Source organism: Aristolochia californica, unplaced genomic scaffold (assembly GCF_029961685.1).
Source record: "Aristolochia californica isolate CCGP_79_NKW_82.1479 unplaced genomic scaffold, dmAriCali1.0.hap1 SCAF_6, whole genome shotgun sequence".
NCBI classification, from domain to species: Eukaryota; Viridiplantae; Streptophyta; class Magnoliopsida; order Piperales; family Aristolochiaceae; genus Aristolochia; species Aristolochia californica.
In genome coordinates this window covers 44,734,768-44,762,754 of record NW_027182257.1, presented here as the reverse complement: position 1 = coordinate 44,762,754, position 27,987 = coordinate 44,734,768, and the positions used below count along the sequence as shown (strand labels likewise).

Here is a 27,987-nt window from a genome sequence, read left to right as displayed (position 1 = left end):
CTATATAACACAGGTGGCAAAGACAGGCATGATGATGCGTGGGTCCCCGTTGAACATGGTAGACCAGAAAGGGGGGTCTTGGTCTGGTCCATTGCCTTTTGGGTTCAGATGTCGGTGGCTTTACAGGGATTCAGCTTTTTGGGGTTCAAAGAAAAAAGAAAGAAAGTTGGCATGAGAAGCACATGAGGAGCTCCTCTCTTCTTAGGTCATCCTGATGTTGTCAGCATGATTTTGAGAGTCGATTAAAAAGCCTTATTAGGGAGAGAAGAACTATGAATAAATGAGTAACTCCATTAAAGGGAGAAAAGAACTATGAGCAAAGTATGTGGAAGGGTTTTGGTTCTTACGATCATTCAGCTAGAATTATTATTTTATAAACAAAAGTACATGCAGTCCTGCTAAAGAGTCGATGCAGAAAGGGACTAGAAGATGAAGAAGAAATGAAGGTATTAAAAAATATTCAAAGAAATTTAGATGATCTGTACAGCCAAATTTACAAAAAAAAAAAAATTAAAGAAAATGCTATTTTCTCCAACATGAAGGTCAGGACAGCTAAGGCTGGGATTTAACCAGCTTGACACTACTGTAAAAACGATTGAGATCTTTCATTGCTCTCTCTTCCATCTGAATTGAGCGGATTGAGGATGTTGGTGAATCAGTATCTGGCTTGAACCAGCGGTTCACTCCAGTAGGTTCTGATGGGGATCCCTGGGAAGCAGAAACAGAGAAACCTGTAGTAGTTCTTGTTTTGGGGCTGTCAGAAGTGTTATGCTGGTGTTTTCCCTGCACAGAAACGATAAATAACTAAATAAGATCTAACGAGAGACATATTAAGAGGTAGCCAAATACAACAACAACCACTGGTCAAGTTGTATGTAATTCATAATTGATGTTACATGCTGACTGAATGAACGTGTGCAGAATCTCATTTTTATTTTCAAACCTTTTCAGGAAAAAAGGAATGGGTCTATTGTGCAACAACTTGACCAATCAAACAAGTGTTTTACCAGACCAAAATCATTTATTGCTTGAGAAAAAGGGAAAATGAAGCATAGAACCCTGTGGACACACCTTACCACTTGACTTGACCTTATAACAGTATGAGAGTAGGTTATTAGATGACAGTTGTCCTCCTACTTGCCAATGGTCAAACCCAATTAAGAGGATCAGATCAAACTCCGGTTATTGTATCAACAAATTTTCTTTAAAATAAAAAAAATTACAAAAAAATATCTAAAAATTACGTATATTTTTAAGAAAACTCAAAATACAGGAACGGGCATTGCCACCAAAGGGGTCATCAAGGAAATGCCTCATCCATAACTGACAAGAACATGAGATCAAATTCAAATACTGTAACATAATATGTAATTACCGTACCTGTTGCATCTGAATGTTTCTCAAAGATGGGCGAGACAAAACAGGCGAAGTGCCTGAGGCAGCCCAGGGTGGAGTGCTCTTCTCTCCTTCAGACACAGGAGCAACTTTGGCTTTAACCACAGCTATTGGACTCGATACTGGGCCTTTAAGAAAGGAAGCTAATCTAATTTGACTGTAGCTCCCACTTTCAGCTAACTCCTCCACCCGATCCCTAGTCAAATTTGGCTTACTATCCCTTGTTTTGCTCTGCTCATTCTGTATATCACGAAGAGAAGTTGGTCCTTTTGAAATCTTTGCTCCACCCCACACAGGGCCATCAATCCTGGGTGTTGGGGGTGGGGCGACATCTTTCGGACTATCATCAAGAGCACCAGTCAAAAACACGGATAAGCCACCTTTCCTGTTCTTGTTCTTCTTCTTAGTTGGGGTCAGTTGGAACTTTCTATTGTTCTGCTGTACAGGAATGTCTTTTGGACTTTCTGTAGAGCATTCTTCATTAAAAGTCTGATTGCAATCGCTATCCTTGGCATCTCCACCTTCCTGCAAAAATAGATAGTGCAACAAACGAAGAAATGACGTTTCTGCAGTTTCGGTGCAACCATGGAAGAGAACAAGGTCCATTATGTAATGGAGCTAAACTGCAATAAAAAAGAGAAAATAAAATGCAACACTTTGCCTACTGCTTTTGCAAGTAGTAACCCAAAAAGACACATAGTCTGGCCCCTTTTATCTTTCAAGGGGATTCAGCTAATGTGATCAGCTAGGCAAGTAAAAGGGCTTCCCCCCCTAAAGATTTGCTTATATGTTTGACAAAATTTCTCGTTTCATCCTCTTGGAAGACGAATTGGAAGTATGTGCCTTGTTCAATTAATAGTCTACTTGATTCCAGTTAGAGCTGGAGTTTCCTGTCAGCTAATCGCTGTTGGAATGTCCATTTCTTAGTATTTTGGGCCCAGCCTCCTTATACTTGAATTGGCAATGCATTCTTCTTAGTAATGAAATAAGACCATTAACATTTCAAAAAAAAAAAAAAAACCCAAGAAATTTCTGAGATCATGATAAGTGCTATTGACCTGGCATGCCGACAAATAATTATCTAACAGCAACACAAACTGCAAACCAGACCTTTTGTTTGGGAACTAGACAGCAGGTGTCAATATCTGGGAATCCCTTTATTAAGTTTGGTTGTGTACTAAGTTCAGAACACAGGAACAGCTCATCAACTTGTTGTATCCTCTGCTTGCTCTTTCTTCTCTGCTTCCTTGATACTTCCACTTTCTTATGGTTTCCTTTTCCATCGTCTATGACCTGTCTGTCCACAGGACAGCCAAGCTCAGCAAGAGCGCGTTCGAGTAGTTCCCTGGTTTGGACTTTTGCTTTCTGCTGATCATCAAGAGCATGGCCACCAACCTGCTTAGCCTCAAGCATTTCTATCTGCTGCAATTTTTTTCGAAGAGCTCTTACTTGTTTTACAGCAGCCTGATCAGAAGCACTTCCAGATTGCATGACACCTTCAATTTTCAGCTCTCCATAATTTCTCAAGAAGATTTTCTTGCTATCATTACGAATCCTAACAACCACACCAGCAGTATCATCCTCTTCACTATCAATTATAGCAGGAAAAGTTGCTGTGGGTGTGGGAAGTCGACGATGACTCCATGACTCAGATGATTTGGCATCTAAAGATTCTTCTAGCTTTGCCAGAATTTCTGGGGAAGCACTGGCAACAGACGGGGCAGCTACAGCAAATATATAGTCAAGGTTGCGCACAGCAATTTCCTGCATATGACTACATCATTAGCCTCACAATAAATAATTAATCCACTGAAATGATTAGATTCTTCTTCTTTACTGGAAAATGCCGTGATTGAAATTTTAAGCATATAGCCAGATTTGAGTTCCATTGGATACTTAATTTGAACCCAGGAACCGGATGTAAATTTTCCTCTTTTCAATAATATTTATTGCCATTCAAAAGATAAAAAAGCACAATGGAAGTCATATTTGCATTTCTTTGTTCTAATAAACCAGATATTTCAACCTTTGTTTTTCATACAGAATTGCGATTACGATAAAAATCATATTAAATGGCACACTGATTTTTTGGACAATAAAGTGTCAGACATTGTCCAAAATATACCATGTGAGTGCTCCAGAAAAAAAACTGAACAACAACAACTTAGAAACAAAAAAAAAGAAGAGAATTTCAAATCATTTTCGAAACAACAAAATACATGTCACAGGCAAAAATTGCCTCAAAGTTAACAGTTAAGACAACTTTTGGCTGAAACAAAACCTTCAAGCATTTTATTGCAATCTAGAGTACCTGACAGTGTCTTCTCAGAGCATCCGAATCAAGGGAATCTGCAATCTCAAGCAGCTGAATAGAATTTCTAGGTTCAACAAGAAAATCTGCTGCAACTTTCTCGCAAAGACTTTTCAAACTAGGGACAGGAATCTCGGTAAAATCATCCTTTTGAGCTGCATGTATTTCTTGATGATCATCAAACATAAAATCGCCATCCAACTCTTCCAATCCATCCACATCCTTAAAACTGGGTTTATGAGAGCTTTGAACCTGTTTTGAGGGATAAGTAGGATGGTAAAGAGTGGAAACAACCAAGAGATGAGTCTCTCCAACTGACACTGAAGTTGCTCGCTTAACACCATGTAGACGAGATGGAACAGGGTTTTCCTCATATTTTTTCCCATCCCACATATAAACATCACCTGTTGAAGAGACAACTGCGGTCCAGTGTTTACCCGCAGAAATATTAACCAGATTCCTCCCGCACATAGAATACAGCTAAGAAAAATACAACCAACAAAGGAACAAAATATGAGTTGCTAGGAGAACAAAATTATATTTAAAATCTCAAATTAATTTAGACAATCAAGACGGCAAGGCATGAGGGAATCAATATTTGAAACTAACATGGTTCAGAATACATGACAAAATATATTTTTATACATAGAGGTCATTGTCAAACCATCTGTTCCAAAAACGTTTTGAGTCTTGTAACTAAGTCTGCTTTTGTTTATCTTGACAGCAAGTGTCCTCATCAATAGATGGGTGGTGATGAGTCACTCAAAAGTGATGTGGTGTGATCACGATGTAAAGCAACCTGCAACTTCTATTACCAATAAAAGCATGTTCCTGAGCAAATTGACAAGTATTCTAACAATAGCAAGGTCATCTTGAGCTTTAGCTCTTCATCAGCTGATTGTATTTGTTAAAGTTCAGGGGTATTTTGGTCTTTCCATAAGTATATGTGTACCCTCTAAGGGTGAACATGGGATCGGGTTTGGTGGGGAACCCGACCAGACCTGATCTGAAATACGTGGGAACGGGGTTATATTTCCACATCACGGGGCGGGGATGGGGATGAAAATAAAACCCCAGCAGGTTTCCGGTCTGGGATGGTTTCCCCAAACCCGACCCACGGGGATGTATGCCTATAACGCCCCCCTCTCACATTAAAATGACATTTAGTTTAATAAACAAAAACACGTAATTGTTTGACTTTAGTCAGGGTATTTAAGGGAAATTTTTATTTCAAAATACTTTCACGTGGACGTTTATACCCTCTTATTTAAAAATAAAGACTCAAACGTTTTCCCTCCATACAAAGAATAAAAAAGTTCAATTTAGGGCATTTAAGGAAAAAAATCGAAGCCCTTATTTATAATTTTTTATAATTTTCTCAGGTCAACAATTTTTTATGGGCCCTTATTTATGGGCTGGGTCGGGGATGAGGGTGGGGACGGGGTGGAATATTAGGGGAACGGGCGGGGACGAGGTGCAATATTAGGAGAATGGGGCGGAGTCGGGGTTCGTTTCCCAACCCCGTTCTGATTTTTTCGGGGACAAGGATCAGGTTCAGGTTTTGGGAAACCCGTCCCTGACCCAACCCGTGCCCACGTTTTGTCCCCTCTGGGGTCTATGGGTCTCAGTACGTGAAACAGTGTTATTGGACCTTTTTTAATTCTGTTATTCTGCTGGCTTAATTAGTTTTCAGCATAGAAAGTCCTAGAGAGCATTTTAGACACAACATATATTTTTCACTCAAGTGATTTAATATAAAGAAGAGGTCGATTTCTGACCCCTAAAGAGGTGCTGCAGCTCTCGCACCTTTCTCTCTTTTCTCTCCTCTCCTCTCTTCTCTCTTCTTCTTTTCTACTTTAAGACTCCTATACTGCAGGATTTGTCAGTATTTTTTCACTACTGTGCAGTTTATCAATAAAATCTTATAACATTATAATTAAAAAAAATCAAAAATTTAAAAAACCTGTTGGCATTTTAGATCTGGATCAGAGGAGACCCAATAAAATAAGGAACCATCATCCGTGACAACTGTGCTGTGGATCATTCCTGCTGCTATTGAGACCACATGAAGCCGTTCCATACGATGAAATTTTAATGGAGTGGAACCACCCTTCTTTATATTTCTGGCAATCACTACCCGTCTGGGGGTAACAAGCCGATGGCCCCAAGTAAATACCTGAAAAAATGAGTTGGATATTTTGTTAACCCAAATCGGTGCAACCATAGTGGCATCAATAGACTGATCCAAATAAGTGATAACCATGCCAAACATTGGTCAGAGTTTGGAGTCACAATCATGCTCTCAAAAGTGTATCAATCCAGTCAAGTGGGCCTGGCTTAGGAGCTCTCTTCTACTTTTTTCTTTTCATGTGATGCTTCGTATTCTTATCTCCCCAATGAGAAATCAAAGAAAGACCAAATCAGTGGTTCCTCCAACAATCCAATTTGGGGCATTAGAGTATGGACAACCATGGTAGACTTCAAAAGAAGATATGAGCCGCATGAATGCAAAAGACAAATAAACTTTTTATCCTGCACGAAGGCGAGACCACCTGCAGGCTAGAATAGATGGCTTACACACTCCAGTGAGATGTATATGACCACTAGAATGTTTCTTTAATCCCCTCCTAGATTCCTTCAATAGGAGGGGGCTGCTACCATTTTCTAACCCATTCTTTCTAAACATAATCATCATTTATTGAAAAAGAAAGGCTGGATTCGCCCAAAAAATAGACAAAAATTAACCAATTCAAGAACTACCTTAAACCAGCCTGTCAAAAGAAGACGTGTCAGCCAATTAAGTTTGCCTAATCCAGTTTTTAAGATGCTGACAATGAGTAAAAAAACATAACAAAGCAAACTCCTGCACTTGCCGTAGCCACATTATCCCAACTATTCAATTTCCCTATTAAAACTAGTATTGTTTTAATGACACATCTATAAAGTAGGCTTTACATGGAGGAATCAAACTTCACCAATAAGTACTCAAGTTACACCACAAACAACTAAACAACATAAAATACCAAATGCTTTCCAGGCAAGAGTACCTCTCCATCAGCTCCGAGAACAATTGTATGATACTTTGCAGCTGAGACTTTTGTGAAAATCTTCCCTTTCAAATATTCAACCACCCTCGGTGTAAAGTTTGAAGCTGAATTTGAGGTCCCATAACCAAGCTGACCGGCTTTATTGCAGCCCCATGTAAAAACTTCCCCACATTCAGATATCGCAGCACTGTGTTTGTTTGCAGCAGCAACAGCAATTACTTTTGTCCTAAAGGAACCAACTCGTCTTGGGGTTGCTTGTGTGTCCACAGATGTATAACCAAGCTGACCCTCTGCAAACAATTTCCAGAAACTCTATCAAGTGACTCAGCTATCTATATTTGTCTAAGTGATTCTTCATAAACATCTTTCTGGAAATCATTGTGTAAAGAAATATCGTTAGCTCAAGTGAATCAGAAACACACACTAAATAACTTAGAAATGCAAAATCTAAACTATATAAACCACTTAATGATTACCTCTATTTGATCCCCAGGTGAAGACTTCTCCACCTTCAGTTGCAATGACAGTATGGTGCTTTGCTGCTGCTATAGCCTTAACTCTGCGAGATCCTAAACCCAAAGTTACCTGGCGAGGCGTGATAACAGCAGCTTGGCCGCTGGAAACAATCAAAAGTTGATGAGGGTACAAGTGGCTCCAGAAGTTAGCAGGCCAACCTAAGGCCTGCTTGTGAGGACAGGCAAGAAGGGTACATTAAATAATCAAACAAGAAAAGAGGATAGTACCTGTGGATATCAAAATCAGGGTGACCAAGGCGACCCCCTCGCCCAAAACCCCAAGTGTACAGTTCCCCTCTAGACCCAACAGCCACACTGTGAAACTTTGCAGCAGCAACAATTTTAGTAGAAGACCCATGAAGTGCATCCACTTTGCCAGGCAGCTTTTGTATGTGAGCATTTCCAGTTCCAAGTTGGTAGTTTGTGCCACTTCCCCAACTAAACACTTCCGTGGCAACTAAGGATGACCAACAGAAATGTCAACCAAACTATGCATATGCAAAACAAATGTGGCAAATTATTAGCAATAGCAGGATGACCATGTGTACCTGAATCATGTCCTTCTGCTACAATTTGTAACACAGGGCCAGAAAGAAGGTCAATAGGAGTGCGACATTTGGAATCCTCCAAAGTGAGAGAAGCACCAGATTGAAGTAGAACACTCGCCACTGCAAGATGCCCGAAATGAAGGGCCCTGTGTAAGCTAGTCCATCCTGACTCTCCATCCTGTAAGAAAAGCAACATAACTTTTCCCCTTTCTTTCTTTGGAATAGAACAAAAATGCTTCAGTGGAAACAGTGAAACCAGTATCTATGGATCGCAAGGATTACTGTTACTTGTCCTCTTTGATTTGAATATGAGAAATATAATGTTTAAAATACACCACAAGGCTGAAAATTTGCACAAGTGATACCAGGGTCCTTCCTTTTCATCCCTTATATCTTTTAAGGATCAGAATGTTGGACATGAACCAACAGATTTTAGGTTGCGCCTTGCCACAGTTTTTCCTGTGTCCTTGTGACACCAAAATTGAAAAGGAAGAACATGTTAATGTTCAAACAGTTGCAGTCGGGGGGTGGGGCAGCACCTCCAAAACATACCAAAGAATCCACTGCAAAATCTTTCAGTTCACAAAGTTCCCTTTGCACTCTGATCATGAATGATGATGTAGAAGCAACAGAGAACAAGATCTCCTACATGTTTCTGAAATACAACCAATAGAACAATTTACACCTTTAAAATGTCTGTAATAAACCTCCCAGAGATAAAATCTGTTTTGCATTTATCTGGTTGCTTAATTATGAATAGGCACACGTCTTCAATGTACATATAAATGAGTCATGATTTACAGGCATTTCTAGGAAATGCTGAAGTCATCAACTGTGCAGAATCTGCAATATATATATGCTGCAGTTCATCCATTTTTGTTTTGAAAAAGGTGAATGTCTTTTTATTGCTTTAAAAAAAGCAGCCACCATGCCCTTAATATGCTAAAAAGAACAAAAACACTCATTTTATGGAAAAAAAGGTTAAAAATATGCCTCCTTTAAAATTGTGAAAGTCAAAACAAACCAGTGAATAATTGTTAATAGGCTTTGCTGAGTTCATCAAAACCAGCGATGAGAACAATAAATAAAAAATCTATGATTAAAGAAATAAATGATGTCTATCAGAATCCATTTAATTAACATACCCTGGCATCAGGATCAGCACCACCAGCTATCAATCGTCTCACAATAGGCACATGATTTCTCCATGTAGCAATGTGAAGAGGCGTGAGCCCAAAACTGTTCCTTGCATCAATAATTCCACCATTCTTCTTCAGTTGTAACAGAGCAGCATCCAGTTCAGATAAGGAAGCCTCCCGTGCAATCATCCATAAATCCTTTTGGGCTCCATATGATGAAGATTTACGCCCTGGAGTTTGCTTAAATGGGACTGATGGAGATGTCAAACCCTCCATTGAAAAACGCTTAACTATAAGTTTTACAATGAGATTTCAAGAGTCAGGTCACCTAAAGGCCATCAACTGCTGGCCACATTCAAAAGAAAATAAGATAGTTGCTCCACCTCTTGAAAGTTAGCTGCCTCCATAATTGCAACCATAACATTGTACCAACTTATAATTGGAGCTCAAATTATGAAGCAAATTTAACAGAAAAGCCAAAAACTTAACAAGTACTAAGTAAGAGTCATCATCCTCATCGGTGGTGTTTTGAAAATATCATCTTCAACAATATATCATCTGTAGTTGTCAGTCCCAGTCTCCAATATAGATCATCCAATGTAGTTCACGAAAAGAATTTACAAGTGAACTCAACAAGGATTTCCATCCATTAAAGACATGCAGCCCCTGTAACATTTTCTGTCAGTACATCTTTATTTTTAGTAAAATCACATTGAAATGTACAATTTGAAAGAGTAACAGACACACACACAACTGATATTATTTGGATCAGACGAAGTCTACTGCTTAAGGTAAACAACATAAATTTTGACATGACTAAATGAGATAATATTAAAGATGTAGTAGTCCAATAAAAACTTGTCAAAGAAACAACTTTTTATAACAGGGATACTGTTGGAAAACAGTACAGAGCAGCATGTAAACTACTAAACCATAACAACAAACAGAAGAAGCCAGATGGAAAGAAATTAGCAACAGAAAAACAAAAGTGAAAGCAGGTTTTCCCTAGAGTTACCTACCTGTCCTTGAAGATGAAAATTCTACTAAATAAGAAACTACAGAGCTACCAAATATACCTAAACAGTCCCTAAGTTTACTAAACTTGCATCAAGCTTTTTCAGATAGCTGTGAAGCAGCTGGCAAGATCTCTTTGAATACCCACTGCAAGAACCGTATACTTGTGCTTGGGTGATCACGCTGAAAAGCTTTCAAATACATGAAGTTCAGACAACTCAAAGAACTGTACAGAAATTTTGGAAATTAGATCACAAAGAACCATTTATGTTTTTGGGACTGCTTAGAATCTTGAGATTAAAATACAACAAAAATTAAAAAATCCTAGCTGTGTCTATAAATTTTTCCTTCTCGCCATAACAAAATTCACCTGTTTCTTTTCAGATCCCAACCAAATCCAAGGGTGATAGAACTAATACCAACATTTTCACGCATCCAAGTGAGCTACTTGTAACAGAAAGAGCACCATTGCCATTTTGATACACTTCAAAATGGCACAAGTAACAGAGAGACACCTTAAAACGCTCATTATACTTCAATGCAGTATCGTTATAGAAAGAGCACCACCAGCAAGCTATTAATGCTTCGAATTTCCTACCATTTTCCCCTCAGCCCATCAAATCGCCACTCGAGAATTGTAAACGGAAAAACAGGAATATCTGCCCGACCAACTTAAATAATTACATCACATTTCTCACATTAAATGACATGCAACCACAAAATTCAGCCGCAAAGTTCATGACTTCCGGAAGGAATCATAGCACCGCCTTGAAATCAGAAGTCTGATGCCGAAAACAATAAAAAACTAAAAAAAAAAAAAAAAAAGCTTCATTGAATCCAATTATGCCAATAAAAATGATAAAAAAAATCACAAATCTTAAAAAAAGGGGATTTTGATCCAACAACCCAACTACTCAAAATGGAAAAAATGAAATAACAGCAAGAGCTGATCTAATTTCACTTCCCCAACAGTCAATTACAACCAGTTCCAATCAAAAGCAACTCAAGAAAAACAGGAAATCACACAAAAAAATCGCATACCTTTCGAAGCAAAAGAGAGCAATTTCAGAACGGGAAAGAAACAGTACCGAACAACTTCAAGAAGAAACTCACCAGAGATTTGTAGAGAAAGAAAGAGGAAGCAGTCGATGGAAACGGAGAAATGATCAATCGGTCTTATTACAGTTATTGTGGAGAGCATAGGACCAAGGAATATACCAATGTCGTAGACAGAACATTTTCTCCGAGAACTCTCCCCCACTCCTTCCTCTCTTTTGACACTGTGAGGGGCACTTTGGGAAGTAAATTTTAGCTTGAAGCCCAAGGGCAGCCCGGGATCGTTAGTGTGGTGGGCGTATCGCTTATTCTTAAGGCTCTAATAAGGCCGCGACACACGGGATACAGATGTCATTCGACGTCAAAAGGAGGTCCAATTTGTCACGAGTGAATCTAGACCATGACTCGCTCCGTTGTCTCTCTTAGACATTTAAGAACAGGTCCTCGGTGCGGTCAACTGTAAATTTTGCAGTCACTATTTAAATTCCACAAACACCCTTTCAATCTTCCCAAAATCCCCCCCTTGTGCGTGCCATCGTTCTTGGGGAGTATCACCTTAAAATTTCCAAAACACCCTTATGATATTCCAAAATCCCTCTCTTCACCTGTCCTCATAAATCATCCAAATTAAATATTTTTTCTCACCCAATAAATACAACTCCACTTCTCTTCGTTAGCTACTTTACAAATTCAAACTGAAATCCAGTACCCATCTTTCTTTTATCATCAAAAAGTAGAAGAAGAAACAGAAAACTAATAAAGCACCACCCTTGTCTTGTTCCTGTTTCTATTTACTAGTGCATGCTGATGGCTGCGTTTAAAAGAAGTTTCTTTGTTTTCTTCTTGCTTGTATTTGAGATTGAAGACCGGCTGAAAGGGTGAAGCTGAAGGTATTGAATTTGAACGCAAGAAAACTATATTTGAGAATGAATCCATTGAATTGGCAAATCAGTAACACTATCTCACTATTCAACAACGTCTTCAAAAGGAGATGAAGTCACTGTTACATTACAAAAATACAGGGCATTCATACTTATGATTGTGCACTCCACAGATGAAAAATGAGAAGAGAAAAAGGAGAAATGGGGTGGGAAAACAAATTAATGGGACATGTAGCAAACCACAATGCAATAAGCAATGACAAAGAATAACTCGTCTATCAAGATTCAGGATGCAACTCCAACCCAACCTTTCAGATTCCTTGCAACTTCAATAATCACCATGAGTTCATAATATCTTGAAGTGGGCTGCCCTGGATACACACAGCATTCAAACATGGACAGGACTGGTTTATGCTGAAATTCGAGCAGATGCTTATGATTTAGAACAAACACAGATCAGTATGCCTCAGTTGGTATGTCCTGAAGAACAAGAAAAACAGAAAGGATCAAACAAAAGGACAATCCTGTAAGTGCATTTTCAAATATACTCAGCACCAAGACTTTTAAATCCTTGAATATGTTATGTCGTTTTCCTTTTGGGTGTGGATGTTTTTATAGCAAACAGAAAACAACACTCAAGTGAAAGCGAGATAATTCAAGTTGGGCTAGACTTTTAAGTCCTTGAATATGTTATGTCTTTTTCCTTTTGGGTGTGAATGTTTTTATAGCAAACAGAAAATAACACTCAAGTGAAAGCGTGATAATTCAAGTGGGGCTAGCAAACACAAGAGAATACTTCTGAGAACGAAGATGAGCAAACTTTGGACAATAAAATGAACTTTACATAAGTGCATAAGAAAGTCAATGGTTGAAGATTGAGCAGGATGGGGAGACAGCAGAGATCACTAAAGAATTGATAAGAAAACTCTAAGACAAAAACCTTAGGTACAATATAGAATCTCAAGAAAGAAGACATTGTTTGGATTTTTTATTCCTATTTTCTTCACTTTTTTTAAAATATGAGAACATCATTTTGGGCCAGTAGGGATTTTTGGTACCAATAGGTTGTGCAAAGGCAAGTTAACAAATATTAAAAAAAAGTGACATATTAAGCAAAAGCACTACTCTATCATTTTATACAGCTGGCCTTTTAATACCTTTGCAGTCAAGTTAGAGACTGCCAACTGGAACTTTTCTCTTGTTTTTTCACCTGCAACTTGCCCAACCTTTGCCACCTTGCTGAAAGCACCATTGAGCCAAGTAGTTCCAGCAGTAACATACCTGTAGACAGCCATATGAACCAGGAAGAACCTTAGAAAAGAAATTGTTTTGTATTTACTAAGATATAGTTTTTGTCTACAAAGTTTCAATTTCTTAAAAGTTTTTTTACAATTTCTTGAGTAAAAAAAGATTTAATTTCTTCCTTAATACAGGTATAAGGGAGAAATTTTACACAACTGAGTTCTACTCCATTTCAAGAATTAAAAGAACCTTTTAGATTAGTTAAATACTGACTTTAATGAAGGACTAATTCTATCCGTGACAAACTTGCCTACTTACATTAATTTCACATCAAAATTCAGATATTCAGACACCAAATGTTTCATAATGTGAACAAAAATGAAAAATACTATCGTTTTCAAGAAAAAACAAACACTATCAAGCACAAACACAGCCTTTGTAGGTAAAACTAATCTAAAAGAACATTACATAAATTCTAAGTACATTAGATATCAACTTGATAGACAGAAAAAAATAATAACTAAAGAAATATTAGAAAAGAATCAACATTCATCAGTTTTTAAAGCCATCCCCTAGTTAGAGATACAATAACCAGCTTGAAGGTGGAAATAGATAGGCAAATTAAAAATCTTGAAAGCTGCAAAGGTGGCCATAGTAGGTTAATATTTCCTATAGACCCAATCATTGAAAGAAGTAACCAAGTCTACCAAAAGATGGGTACTCAAATACAAGCTGCACCATGTACAACTACCAAGAGCAATTCACCTTCCAGATAGTGTTACATTTCAAGTGCAAGATATATTGGTAGGTTACCACAAGAAGAACAGCCAACACACTACAAATACAGGATTTGTGCAATCTCAGCTTCCCAAATTGGCTTTTCTTTCTACTATAATTTTCTTTGAACACATACCTATTTGTCTTAACAGCAGAACCCGTGTTATTCAACTTCTGTTCTGCCACAGTTAACACTGCCATAGTCTTATCTGACACATGCAGTTTTTGATCCATGGACTTCACTTTCTCATTAACAACGGAGATCCCAACTGTTAATTTTTCAGTAAGTCCAACTCTTCTGTCAAGCGAGATGACCTTAGCAGATGCATTAGCCGTCAACTGATGCTTTTCATCAAATGCCTTTGCCTTGTTTACGGCATCTTGCCCAAAAGCTGAGCCTTTTGCCAGCATGTTGGTCACAACTTCTTGAGCTTTTGTTACATATTCCTGCCTAGGAGAGGTACTTTTAGGCTGAAAATAGAGGAGGACAATAAGGTTCTTTCCAAAAACAAAAGTTCAAAATTGTAGAAAGAAATAAACAGAAGCTATTTCAGGCTTTCACAACTTAATCAGGAAGAGCACAAAAATTATACAGGAGAGCTACACTGAAGTTTAGTGACACCTCAACATTCGGTGGCCTGTTTGCAACGGGAATTACAGTCACAGGATTGTCCAGTATACTTCTTTCCTGCATGAATTGCAACAGAAAGTTGCAACAGAAAGCATTCAACATCAATAGGATACTTGATATATAAGTTGAATGTGGTATTTTCTTCTGGATTGAATCAACCCACCTCAATGATTGGTTCATAGTTCTCAGCAGGAGTTATAGTCACGACCTGGTCCACTATGGTTGCTCCCTGTAGAAAAGGGGACAGCCCCACAAAGTAAATATTATTGTGGATCGCTGATGAGCGTTCAAGAACTGTATACTGATCTAAAAATAAAAATTAAAAATCATGGAAAACACAACGTATCAGAGGAATTTGACTAATGAGGGATGAAAACCAAAAGATACTAAAAATTATGGGCCCTCTATCTCTCATAGTCATGGTCAATATGGGTCCTTGAAAAAAAAATCTCCTTTAACCTGGAGGTAGTTTCTCGCAACCATTTGATTTGGTTAATATTCAACTCAATCTTGCAGAGTATGCATGTTGATCGCTGGTTATCTAACAAAAGACTTGGGAAAGAATTCAAATCTATCTGAGTTTTCCTTATTGAGCTCCTTCTTTAATCTACACTCTGACCCTACATTGAATTTTAAAGGGCATGATCGTTATGTTATCATCAGCATGGAACTTCAATGCTGCTCTCAATTGTGTGCAGCAAGAATATACATAATGATTCGGGCTGGCGATCACATCCATTTATATTCATGCAGGGGTCGAGATAATGATAAGTAAAAGGAAGAGAAGAGTTTACAAGCAAATAAGATTCATAAAAAAGTCAATTAGGTGGTCATGCTGAGCTGGGTATGGATATATATGTGTAGTGTAATGGCTATAAGCCAATTCCTGTGTATGTTTCATCAGCATGGAACTTCAATGCTGCTCTCAATTGCGTGCAGCAAGAATATGAAACAAATTGCAGGAAAATGAAACTCAGGGAGAAGACACGGAATTATTACCAGCGACATGCAAAAAAGAGAATCCTCCCTTCCTAAAGAAATAAAGCAAAATAAGCCAACAAACTTTAACTCACTATGTTTCTCATAAATAAGTTTTAAACACAAATTGACAGAATTCCTCTCAAGTTCAGAAAAAGTCACCCTATGAAAAACAGAAAACTAAGAAACAACTTACCGATAAAAGTAACGCAATTTCGAGCGCTTTAGGTTCCTTAAAAGTAACGAAAGCTGTCCTCGCTTCCCTCGAGCCACTGCCAATTCCAAAGATCAACAAATCCTAACTCAAAAACCATCAAAGACAGCCGTAACAGAAAGTAACCCTCTCACCCCCAAAGCAACCAGCAAAACATATTACCCAAAAAAAAAAAAAAAAAAACAAAATACACACACACACACACACAACCAACCGTTGGATCTCGATATGTTCGATATCCCCGGAGAAGGAGAAGAATTCCTGAATCTCCCTCTGGGTTGCAAGATCCGAAATATGCCCTACTTCAACCGTTCTTGTCTGAGGAAAACAAACACAGAATCCACACAACCAGTTCAAATTTACCCAAACAAAAAAAGAAAAAAAAACGAAGAAGATCAATGTGGACTGACGCAGCACTGAGAGTGAGAAAAAACCGCAGAGAAAATTGGAACAAGAAAGGAAAAAACAAGAAGATTCTTCACGGTCCAGTATCTTACCTGCATTTGAGCTGCTCGGGGGAGAACTTTACCTTACAAAATATTTTCCCTCTTTCTGACTCAATAATTCACGAAGCTCTCTCTCCTGTAAGCGGAGAGGAGTTTTGACGGCTTACAGACTCAAGCTTCGCCAAATGGTCCTCCTTTTCAAAAGAAATTTCCAAAATACCCCGACAAAACGAACAGGCACGTTAGTAATTCTGGAAACTATAATGGATTATTTTGAAATGGAAAAACCGGTAAAGAATTTGATTCTTGACTTGCGGCAGGCGAGTGTGACCTGGCGCTTCCGCAAGCGTCGTTATGAACGCCGACATTCGAGTGATCCTTGAGAGGCACAGGTGGCGCCCACTGCGACATTTGGGTCCCGCTGGATTCCTCGCAAATGTAAAATTATTTTTTAAATAACACCTGATTTTTTTTTATTTTTTTTTTCTGTAATTTTCCTTCCACTTGGGAGTTAGTATAATATAGACGAGTCTAAGTGCATTAGAAAACAAATTCTAGTGTTAGTATCCCAAAATAAAAAATATGATAGAAACAAGAAAATGAGTAATTTTTTATAATATACTTAAATAGAACATATACCTAAACAGATAATTAACCAAAGTAAACATGGTTACTATACTTATAAGTGATTTAATGTGTAGTATTAAAATATATTAATATACTAAATAATGAAATATTATATTATATTAATTAATTATTACAGTTTATAATAAATTAATATAGTAATTATGTGTGACTAGAATAAATTATAATTTTTTAAAAAATAATAAATAAATAAATTATTTTTTAATAACATAAGATATATTTTAACATTAAAAATCACTAATTTAATTATAGTAATAAAAATAAATATAATAAATAATTAAATATATTATTTTATCAATAACATAATATATATTTTTAAGAATTATTAATTAATAATATATTACCACAAAATTTAAAACCATTGGTTTAATTAATTATAGCAATGGGATAACTAAACCAAAATAAATTGATCAAATGTTTACTTTAACAATATTTTTAATTACTACTATTAAATCACTAATTTAATACATTAATTACAAAATGAATATACTAAGTAAATTAAAATAATTATTTTATTAATAACGAAAGATGGATTATTTTACAAAATAAATATAATGAATTTATAACATTGGTTTAATTTTTCCTAACTTAGGAAAAAATAAATCACAACATCGTCTTCCTCACGGCGTTGATAATGGGGGGAGACAACGATGGGCTAATAGGCAACTGCAACAGAGGCGGCGCTCCGATGGTATGCCGAGAAGGATAAGAGAGGGAGGCTGAGAGGCTCTGCGACAGAGTAGCAACACAACTCTACGACAGAGCCTCGGCGATGGCGGCTTTGCTATGGAGGCCGAGAGGGAGAAGAGAGCATGAGAAAATTTTTCGAGAGAGGAACGCCGAGAGGGAGAACATAGTGCAAATGAGGAAAATATTTTGGTTGGGGGAGGCAAAGACACGTCCCGCACGAGGTTTCAAGTGAATGATTTAGAAAATCGGGCTAAAACCCAATTCCACCATTTTAGCCTAAGTAGATGACCTGCTGTTTTCAAACGAGCGTCAACATCATTCACCACTAACAACATAATTGAATGAACTATATAATACATGTGAACTTCATTTCAAGTTGATTATTGACTAACCCCCCTTAAGTTTATCTTGAGAGTGAAACATAGAACTCAAAAAAATTAATTTGACTCGAGCAAACTTAACCAGGATTTTGTTGGTGTGAATAAGTGGTTTTCATGGGTGAACTTCTAGTGATATATCTCATGCATTGCCTGATAAATCTTGTCAAATCCCCGATATATTTCTCAAATCATTTTATATCTTTTTACACAATACTCGACCCTTGGCAAGAATGTTCTTGTGATATTGGAGAATATAAGTGAGGTGTTCCCCTATCGATTTGCCTTTGTTTCTTTTTGTTATAAAGTGTCTAACCCTAGTGGTTTCGAATTTAGATTAAAAAGAAAATTTGCTCCCCCCTTTTAAACATTATGAGAATTATATGATACGATATTTCTCTAGGAAATACGGAAGTTTTTGTATTGTATATGTGCTCTTCCTTTTGTCCTTATAAATCACAAAAGTTATTATTCTCACCCCTTATACTAATTTTATGACAAATATTTATTAATTTTCTTAATTGGTCAGTTTTATTCTGAAACCATCTTTACTAATTTAATTTTGTTAAGAAAATTAGAGGATCCAGTTTCTCCCACATGATACCAAGAGTGGAAGGGAGTGTGAGTAAAAATATCTACAAAAGGGTGAAACATGTGATTAATTAACCTCTCAAAAGTATGAATGCAGCAAAAGAATCAACAAAATCAGATAAATTATAGTTGTCTGCCACCTCGAGCTGCAAAAGACCCTCTGATGAATGAACTCTCTAAGTTTTCAGAAAGATTATTTTAATGTTGCTTGATCTCAGAATAGCAGCAGAATCTCAGAAATATTTTATAATTAGTGTAAAGCTCGAAAAGGGTAAAGAAATAAGTGAAAGGGCATGCATGCAGCCGTGATGAAGAAGATGTTTTCTTTAATGGAGGTTTTGGTCAAACCTTTTGGAGACATCTGAAACCTTTTGGTTCTTATTCTGTTCTTCTAAGTTTCTTGCAGGGAAAAGAAATTGCAGACGGCCGAATGCGAACAGAAACAGCACAGCAATTTAAGCAGAACAAGAACAAAATAGAAAAAACATTTTCGTGTGTGATGACAATGCAATAAGAATCAAAAACTCTGAAAATACCTTCAAAATCGACTTCTTTTATTTGTCCAGAAGACGAGCAATCCAACTGATGTGTTTAGTTCTTCGCAGGTTGCAGGTTTAAGTGAAGACAGATACTTTTACTTATGTCCAGATTTATACAGTGAAATAGGTACTACATTTATACAGTGAAATACGCCTCTGAAAACTGTGATTGTTGGAACAAGAGGAAACTCAGTCGAGGGGGAAACAGCGTGATAGCAGAAAATAGAAGAAACAAATCAAACCCAAACCTTACAAAATCAAACAAGAATCATTCCTACCTGCAAGCAGAAAGAAAACCGATGGAATGGGTCTCTGTAATGCATATATATAAACCCATGACACTGCTTCAATCTCCATCTACATTTTCGAGCTCTGCAGAAGCAGAGGGCAAGAGGAAAGGAAGAGAACACTATGGGCACGACACAATCAAAAGAGGGAAGTAAAGCCGGAGGAACAAACTCCGATCTCGAATTCGATTGGGTTAGAGATCCGAGCGGATCAAAAACGCTGAAGATCTACTTTCCTGGTATATATTTTCCTTTTTTTTTTTTTTTTTTCATTTTTGGTTACGAAGATTCATGAGCGTTTATTGGGTTTTTGGAATTCCCCAAGATCATGGACACTGCCTCCTGGTTTTGCAGGATTTAGTGCGGACCAGATCAAAGTGAAGCACGACACGAGCAGCAGCAAGATCATGATCGACGGGAAGCGCCCGGCGGTGACGGATATCCATTTCCGAAAAGAATTCCCAATCCCAGAAACCTCCAGCGATCAAATCCAAGCGGTATTCGAGAAAGGAGTTCTCCTAGTGACCTTCTCAGGTGCGAAAACTCCATCGGCTGAAATAATGGTACTGCAAGGCCGAACTACCATCCAAGAAGGAGTTATCCAAGGGAACATCCAGATAACGATGCCCCAAACCATTCCTTCAAGGCCATCACCAGCACCGTTTCAGAAGCCGGAAACTCAGCCGACTCAAAAGGACGACGAGGAGAAAAAAAGAAAAGAGTTTGAGTCTGGTAATGCCCAACAAACGGAACAAGAACCGAAGCCTCCATCGCTTGAAGCCCACGCGGGTAAGGTCACGAGTGATAGAGAAGAAAAGGACTCGCCGGTGGCTGCTGAAATGGTACTGCAAGGCCGAGCTACCAGCCAAGAAGGAGTTATCCACGCGAACATCCAGATAACGATGCCCCAAACCATTCCTTCATGGTCATCACCAGCACCGACTCAGAAGCCGGAAACTCAGCCGACTCAAAAGGACGACGAGGAGAAAAAAAGAAAAGAGTTCGAGTCTGGTAATGCCCAACAAACGGAACAAGAACCGAAGCCTCCATCGCTTGAAACCCACGCGGGGAAGGTCACGAGTGATAGTGAAGAAAAGGGCTCGCCGGTGGCAGCCATGACACTAGCGCCGGTGGCTGCTGAAATGGTACTGCAAAGCCGAGCTACATACCAAGAAGGAGTTATCCACGTCCAGATAACGATGCCCCAAACCATTCCTTCATCTCAACGGCCATCACCAGCACCATCGCAGAAGCCGGAAACTCAGCCGACTCAAAAGGACAAGGAGGAGAAAAAGAAACAAGCGTTCCAATTCTGGTAATGCCCAACAAATTGAAGAAGAACTACTGAGAGAGGTTAGACGAATACCGGGAATACCGGGAAGATGACGGAAGAAAAGGGCTAGCTGGCGGCTGAGTGACACTAGCTCCTTTAGTTGAAGGACCACCCCAACCGTTACTGAAAGCTCCTTCCTCGTCTCTTTACCGGATTATGCGATTCTATTTGCCTTATTTGTTATCTACCCCAACCGTTATGAATGCCATTGTTGGGGTTAGGGATATTCAAACTAAAACCTTAATATTATTTTTTAATTTACATGATAAGTTTATTTCATGTTTCATTTATGTGTCCTCCACACTTGAGCTCAAGTAGAGTAGCAATGGACTAGGTTTGGGGTTGGGTAACCTTAAACCCACGACCCTAAACCTTAGACTAGGTTTTGGGTTGGATAACCTTAAACCCTATACTAGGTTCAGGTAGTGTCAACTTAAAAGTTGTTATCAATGGGTTTATTCAAATTTGACTTATTCATTAAATAGAGATAAAATGTCTGCCCATATCCGGCTTGTTTAGGTTTAGGCTAGGTTTAGGTGAACCCAGTTAAATATTATAAAATATATATATATATAGAGATATTATTTTAAAAAATTACATAGTTATTTAAATTTAAATAATAAAAAAATTAACAAAATTTATCAGTAAATAAGCTATTTCAATTCAAATATATTGCATAAAATCATGTTATTAAATGGGTTGATATCTCCACACATATCACCCATATTAAGGCATGTGTCACACATGATAAGTTACATAAAATAAAGCAAAAACAACAGTAATGACACTGAGAGACTAAAGTATCGTAAGTACAATTGTGGCTATAAACCCTTGTGTAAGTTTAGTCAAGATTGCCTAGTTAACCGGTGAAAATTCCTTGTAAATCTATGTAAAGGTGGATTATGTAAGTTGACTGTTGTGGTTAATTTAGTAACATAAATATGTATGTGGGCAACATTGTAATTGGTCGTAGAAGAACTTGTTTTAAGTGTCGTTTGACAACCTAAATATAGTTGAACTCCTAGGTGCAAAATATTTTAGAAATGGATTACCAATTCAAGATAAAATTTTACATGTTATTTATGGATTTGAATACTTGTGCATGCACATTTTAATTATGAAACTGATTTTACACATTTATCGCAGTTCACATAGTGAACACACAAAAAATTGAGATTAAAGTTAAAAAATAGTCGATTTTAGTAGCAAAAGTAAACAAACCTATTCCCTCTTCTAGGCTTATTGCTTACTGGACCAAATATATATAATATTAATATTTACAAAAATTATTTATATAAAAAACTAATATATATAAAAGCATCAAGATCTTAAAAAGTAATTAATAGACAAAAGTTTCACACATAATAAAAAATATTTATAGAAATATTAACTAAAATGGTCTAAAATATTAATTAAAATAAAATATTAATTATTAAAAATTATTAGTGTTTTTGAAAAACATTGTAACATATCAATAATATGTTTTTAATTATATAAATAAATAGTAATAATACATAATAATATAAAAAAATTAAATTTAAGATATTATAAAGTGAGCACAACAAATATTTTTATTAACAAATGTATAGAAAGTATATTTTTTTAAAAATAATTAATAAAAATACTCATTAATAAAAAAATTAAAATAATAGTTTTGAACATGATAATATAAAATATTATAATTTATTAAAAATTAAAATTACCATACCATATAAATGTTCAGATAAGCAAAGGGGAGAAAGAGGTGCACAGAGGGAGGGAGGGGGAGTCAAAAAATCCTCCACCAATGATACATGAGGATTGAAGTTACCATTATATTTTAATAATTTATATGTTAAAAAATAATATATATTATGATATACGTGTCACCATCTCATTCGTAACAAAAGAAAATTTGTAATAGGGAAAAGAAAAAGAAAATCCTTACTTTAGGAAGGAGTGTAAACCAAATAAAGAACCTGCGGGTCGCCCATGCAAGCGGGACATCTGTAAAGCAAAGATGGAAGAAACAAATCAAACCCAAAGCTTAAGAAATCAAACAAGAATCATTCCATCTACAACCACAAAGAAAAGTGATTTAATGGGTTTCTGGTGCAGTATATATAAGCCCCTGCGACTGCTTCAATCTCCATCAACACTTTCGAGCTCTGCAGAAGTAGAAGAGAAGAGCGAGAAAGACAACCGGAGGAGAAAGGATTAATACCATGGACGCCGACGGAAACTCCAACCGCGTTTACGTAGACTTCCAGCCCCAATACGACTGGGTCCGAGAGAGCGGATCAAACACCCTGGTCATCGATCTTCCCGGTATTTTTCTTTCTTTTATTTTTTTCCATTTGATTCTTTTTGTTTGCAGAGATGATCATGATTCATGAAGCTGATCAGTTTGCCGCAGATTACAAATGAGTTTTTGGGATTTAGCACGACCGTGTCTGGTTTTGCAGGATTCAAGAAGGATCAGCTCAAAGTGCAGCTCGACAGCCTCGGCAACCTCAAGATCGGCGGGGAACGACCGGTGGCCGATAACAAGTGGACCCGTTTCCGCAATGATTTCCCAATCCCAGAAAACTCCAACCTCAACGAAATCCGAGCGAAATTCGAGAAAGGAACTCTCTTCGTGAACATACCAACAACGATCACCCAAATCATTCATTCTCCCAAACAATCACCACCACAAGCACAATCACCACCACAACCACAAGCACCACCACCAACACCGCAGAAGCCGACTCAAAAGGACGAAACGGAGAAGAAGACAAAAGACGAGGCCGTTATTAATGGCCGGCAAACAGAACAGAAATCGAAGACAACATTGCCCGAGACGGATGTAAGCAAGGTCATGAGTGGCAGAGAAGAAAAGAGTTCATTGATGACGGCGGCCGAGACTTCAGCTCGAGGGGCGAGCTCCAAGCCGGGGAGGACTGGGCCGGTACAGGGGCTGTTGGCGAAGAAGCCGAACCAGTTGGTAGTGAATGTGGTGGTTTCTTTCTTGGTGGTGGTGGGGATTGCAGTTTATATGGCATACAAGTTTAAAGCTGCCACCAAGGAGAGAAATTAAAATTGAAAAGCTTAATAATTCATGGGGGCTGCTCTTCATGAATCATGTTTCTTTCTTCTTCTTTTTTCACATTTGGGATTCGGAAATTCATACTTGAAATGTACCAAACTTGAACATGAATTTTCGAAATAATTAATTTGCTTAAAAGTTTGTTTATGACTTCAAAGTTGGGTCTATGTCCATTCCAAAATAACGTACTCCCAGCTGTGTGCAGAATTTGTGTCCATGCCTATGTCTATATCGATACTCATTTGCTACACATGATCAATAAGCTTTAATTAGTCAGAAATTCTTCAACTGTGTTGAGGTAGCTAGTAATGTGGTAAATAGTTTTAATATTGAAAGTGTGAATCATGTATTAGTCTAGGATGATTGTTGAAATGTTGGGTTCATATATAATTTTTAAGAGAAAAAGATTCTTTTACTAATTTAGGGTGTGGTTGACTAGTTGTGTCAATTTAGGAAATAAATGCGCACAAAAAAACAAATTATTCGATTTATCTGGTGTTTGTGTCATTTTAGGGTTTAGGGTTTAGGGGATAAGAAATTCTTTTCACTTAAACTATTTTTACCCCATGAAAATTTACATAGAAAATAAATGCATGTGTAAAGAAAATATTTGTTAGTGTTTTGTATCATTTTTAGGGTTTAGGGGATAAAAAAATTGTTCTCAGTTTAATTCTTTTTACCCCATGAAAATTTAATTAAAGGGGATAAAAATGAGTTTTCTATTGTCTAACTAAGAAACAATATGAGAAGGCACGATTACAATAAATTGGTCAAAGATTTTTTTTGTCGATTAAAAATTTTTAATGGAAAATTTTGTTAAAATAATTTTCTTACGATGTCCTATGGTGACATGAAAAGTCCCTAGTTGTTTGAAGTATAAAAATATTTCATATGCATGAAAAAAATTGAAAGTATAACATGTCATGCAAGCTATTATATCCAAGTTTTTTTTTTGTGTTTCGATGGCTTGATCACTAAGTAAGGGTGTGCATTATCTCGCTAATCGTATAAAAGTCAAATTGCAGTATTCATCATCCTTAAGCAATCACTAATTCCACACCTACTTGAATCAGTCTGAGATAACTCAATTAATCAATTCATAAACAGATAAATTAAATAATTTTTCTACATATTTAAATTGTTATAATACATGATGTAGATAATTCTATGATGGTCACCTTCTATTTGGTCCTTTTTGAATAGTAAGTACTTCTTAAATTGTTTAGTACTTTCTCTTCATCGACAAGGGAAGACAATCACAGTCGCCTATTAAGGGTCTATTTGGAACCCCTAGAAAAAAAAAGAGAAATTGACCATTATAATTCTAAAAAATAGTTAGTAAAAATGAAATAATGATCAAACTCTCATTTTCACTAACTAATTTTGGGAATAATAATGGTCAAATTCTCAAAAAAAAATTCATAGGGTTTCAAACAAACCCTAAAAGACAATTACTTAAGGAGAATGTTTCTAATATTCTTTTGTGTTTATTACTTATTTACATGTACAATCTTTTTCATTCAGGTTTTTTTAAGTATAGATGGCAATTAGGGTCATCCATTTATATGAGACACCGACTAAAAATAAATTAAAAAAATTACTTCTAAAATATTTTTTATTTTCCTTCGTGCATGTTGTTTATTTACGTGTACAATCTTTTCTACCCGGGTAATTTTCCCGAGTTATGCTTCTAATGAGAGGATACTTAGGACCATCCTCAAATAAGGTTTCACGTAAATGAACAACCCTATAATGTGACAATCTTTCCTAACATTATATTTTTAAATTTCCTTTAAAAAAAGGGTATAGTAGCCCTGTGGAGGGAATCCCTTGCTTGAGCGAAGAGCAATCTAGATGAGAAAAGGCACCTTGAGCTTCTCCATGCAAGAAGGTCACCCTTACTTGCAAAAATAAAAAAATCAAACCCAAACTCAGAGAAATCATAGAAGAATAATTCCAAACAAGAACCAATAACAAAACTGATATTGCCAGTAGAAGAAGGTCAAAGAGTGGGAAACCAGTTTCTACACAAAAGAGCTACAAAGGAAAGAAAAATCATGGGAGCCGCATGCAGCAGATTGTTCATCTACTCTTACGAAGATTTCCAGCCCCCATTTGATAGCTTCAACGACAACGGAAGAGACATTCTCTATATGCATCTTCCCGGTAAACTTCTCTTTCTTACTCAACTCATTCATTTGTTCTTAACAGAAGTTAATTTCCTTTCGTGGGATTTTCTCTCGTGTCAGGATTCAGAAAAGAAGAACTAAGAGTGCAGCTCGACGATCGTGACAACCTCGAGGTGAGCGGGAAGCGCCCGGTCGGCGAGAACAAGTGGCTTCGTTTTGGGATAAATTTTCGAGTACATGGAAGCTACGATCTTGATGATGTCCGAGCCAGATTCGAGGGGGAAGTCCTTTATGTTATAATCCCCACCGGTGAAGCTGCGTCGCCGTCGTCCCCATAGAAGCCGCCTGAATCAAAACACTCGAATGGATACGAACAGACGACAAAATGGAAGAAGAAGAAGAACCCGATAAGCACGAGTAATGGGCTCACAATAGAAAATTGAAATAGCACGAGACGGAATGATTTTATTTTTTTTGGTTTATATTATGACTATCGGTAATTCAATATGAAACGGAATTATGGCCATTCATGATATGATCGGAGGTGTTTCAGTTCTTCGAGATGTCTCAAGGTGGCGAAAATCCAAGATTTAGGAGTCTAATATCATCTCACCCCATCAAAATCCGAGACGTCTTATAACCTAATATGATGAGATATACGGATGAATGGATTGCACAAACGAATAACCCTTAAACCACAGACTAAGAGGGAAAATGATACGTCCCATAAACCCTAATACCCAAGAGAATATGATGGAGAGAGACAAGAGGGAGGGGCTCCTCCCCAAAGGCCCTCTATGTTCCAATTCAACCATTTGTTTAGTTGGACTCAAATCTGAAAGCTTGGATCTAAGCACTAGTAACTACATGGATGTAGCCAATGGTTTACCACCATTGGTGTTACATAAATAACAATGGTTATACCTATTGGCAATGTTTATCCCAAATACAAAATCGTCGTTAGAATATCGTTAACATTGCCACCGATCGTAAATAGAACCACTGATTGTAATCCAAAAATGGTTGCTTTGCCAATGACTATAAGGATTACCATCGACGATTTTAAGTTAATTGCCAGTTATCGCCAATTGTTCTCTCAAAATCATTACAATTCTTATTTTTATACGAGTGAAGACTTATCTCAAAATGACTAGCCAAATAAAAAAAAATCCCTTGCAAGGAGGCCTTCTTCGCCTTCCACCTAAGTTGCTCCGGAAAGGCCCAAAGCCAATCCGAATGGTAAAACTTCAAAGAGTCTTTTTGTTTAGGTGCAGACAGTCTGCATCTTCACAGACATGTTTACTTCACTGAGTCTCTCTTCGAAATTGTGCCCAAATCGTTACGCCTTTCGTGCATGGTCGGAATTTTGCTATCTGCTCGCTCACTCGCCTTTTGAAGTTGTTTCGCTTATCTACTAAGCTTGTTTGCTTCAGTTTTGTGTTAAGCAAAGATTGATAAGAAGATTAGTTCATAGAGAAAAGAAATTTCTTTTTCAACTAATAAATCTAATATATTTTTATTCATTGATTTATGTGCGATTATTCTTTAACACTCCCCCTCACTCAAAGAACCTCTATGTATGCTTCCTATATAAATAGTGTACGTAGAATTACGTACAAATATTTACGTGAGAGTCTAAGGCTCATGTGCCTCTTACATTATACCAATTAGAAAGCAAAAAATGTTTAAATAATTATGCTAATCTTTTAAAATTCAAAATCCTCCCTACTAAAAAATGGACTCGGGAGCCTAAAGTGGCATTTTTCTTCTCATTTCAGGCGACTCTTGGAAGGGGCACGAGGGTGTCCCATCTTTATTGTCCTAATTAATGTGCCAAATCACCGCTTTAAAGCCTGCATTAATCATTTTAAGTCATTTTAGCTGTCCTCATCTCAAGCTTAAAGTCCCTCTGCATTAATCCTTTTCAGTAATTTTAGCTGTCCTCAGCTTAAGTAAATTCCCTTTCTACCCTTTCTCAATCAAACTCGACATCTACATAATACTTTTTTATTTTTTTATAAAATACAATAAATATATTTTATTTTATAAAAAAAATTATAAAAAATTATAAATGGTGCTTGGAAATGGATTAAATTTCACATAAAAATACAAAATATATCTCACTCATGATCTAT

At 37.1% G+C, this 27,987-nt stretch overlaps 5 protein-coding genes across 7 annotated transcripts; 3 read left to right on the top strand and 2 right to left on the bottom strand.

The window, feature by feature from the left end:
* Positions 1-382: 382 nt before the first annotated feature.
* Positions 383-11,222, bottom strand: LOC137934702 (uncharacterized). Of its 3 annotated transcripts, XM_068779202.1 has the most exons (12): positions 11,083-11,222; positions 9,445-9,621; positions 8,962-9,185; positions 7,817-7,994; positions 7,497-7,725; positions 7,230-7,369; positions 6,754-7,043; positions 5,670-5,882; positions 3,707-4,186; positions 2,506-3,159; positions 1,381-1,920; positions 383-783 (listed from the first exon to the last, which is right to left on the bottom strand). In XM_068779202.1, the coding sequence occupies exons 3-12, from the start codon at positions 9,142-9,144 to the stop codon at positions 553-555; spliced, it is 3,138 nt and encodes a 1,045-aa protein (XP_068635303.1). In that variant the 5' UTR covers positions 9,145-9,185; positions 9,445-9,621; positions 11,083-11,222; the 3' UTR covers positions 383-552. The 3 variants fall into 3 exon arrangements, with proteins under 3 accessions (XP_068635303.1, XP_068635301.1, XP_068635302.1); XM_068779200.1 differs by having other exon boundaries at positions 8,962-9,621; XM_068779201.1 differs by lacking the exons at positions 9,445-9,621; positions 11,083-11,222 and adding an exon at positions 9,339-9,363 and having other exon boundaries at positions 8,962-9,245.
* A 743-nt stretch (positions 11,223-11,965) lies between these two features.
* On the bottom strand, positions 11,966-16,334 carry LOC137934731 (binding partner of ACD11 1-like). Its single transcript, XM_068779235.1, has 8 exons — positions 16,246-16,334; positions 15,963-16,066; positions 15,731-15,806; positions 14,720-14,785; positions 14,548-14,613; positions 14,062-14,396; positions 13,064-13,187; positions 11,966-12,386 (listed from the first exon to the last, which is right to left on the bottom strand). Exons 1-8 carry the CDS (start codon positions 16,249-16,251, stop codon positions 12,363-12,365), a joined length of 801 nt encoding a protein of 266 aa, XP_068635336.1. The 5' UTR covers positions 16,252-16,334; the 3' UTR covers positions 11,966-12,362.
* Positions 16,335-19,447: 3,113 nt separating this feature from the next.
* On the top strand, positions 19,448-20,642 carry LOC137935516 (uncharacterized). Its single transcript, XM_068780162.1, has 2 exons — positions 19,448-19,562; positions 19,678-20,642. The coding sequence occupies exons 1-2, from the start codon at positions 19,448-19,450 to the stop codon at positions 20,640-20,642; spliced, it is 1,080 nt and encodes a 359-aa protein (XP_068636263.1).
* A 2,170-nt stretch (positions 20,643-22,812) lies between these two features.
* Positions 22,813-23,828, top strand: LOC137935199 (inactive protein RESTRICTED TEV MOVEMENT 2-like). Its single transcript, XM_068779891.1, has 2 exons — positions 22,813-22,963; positions 23,101-23,828. Exons 1-2 carry the CDS (start codon positions 22,861-22,863, stop codon positions 23,712-23,714), a joined length of 717 nt encoding a protein of 238 aa, XP_068635992.1. The 5' UTR covers positions 22,813-22,860; the 3' UTR covers positions 23,715-23,828.
* A 1,952-nt stretch (positions 23,829-25,780) lies between these two features.
* LOC137935515 (inactive protein RESTRICTED TEV MOVEMENT 2-like) lies at positions 25,781-26,190 on the top strand. Its single transcript, XM_068780160.1, has 2 exons — positions 25,781-25,889; positions 25,973-26,190. The coding sequence occupies exons 1-2, from the start codon at positions 25,781-25,783 to the stop codon at positions 26,188-26,190; spliced, it is 327 nt and encodes a 108-aa protein (XP_068636261.1).
* The last annotated feature ends 1,797 nt before the right edge of the window (positions 26,191-27,987 follow it).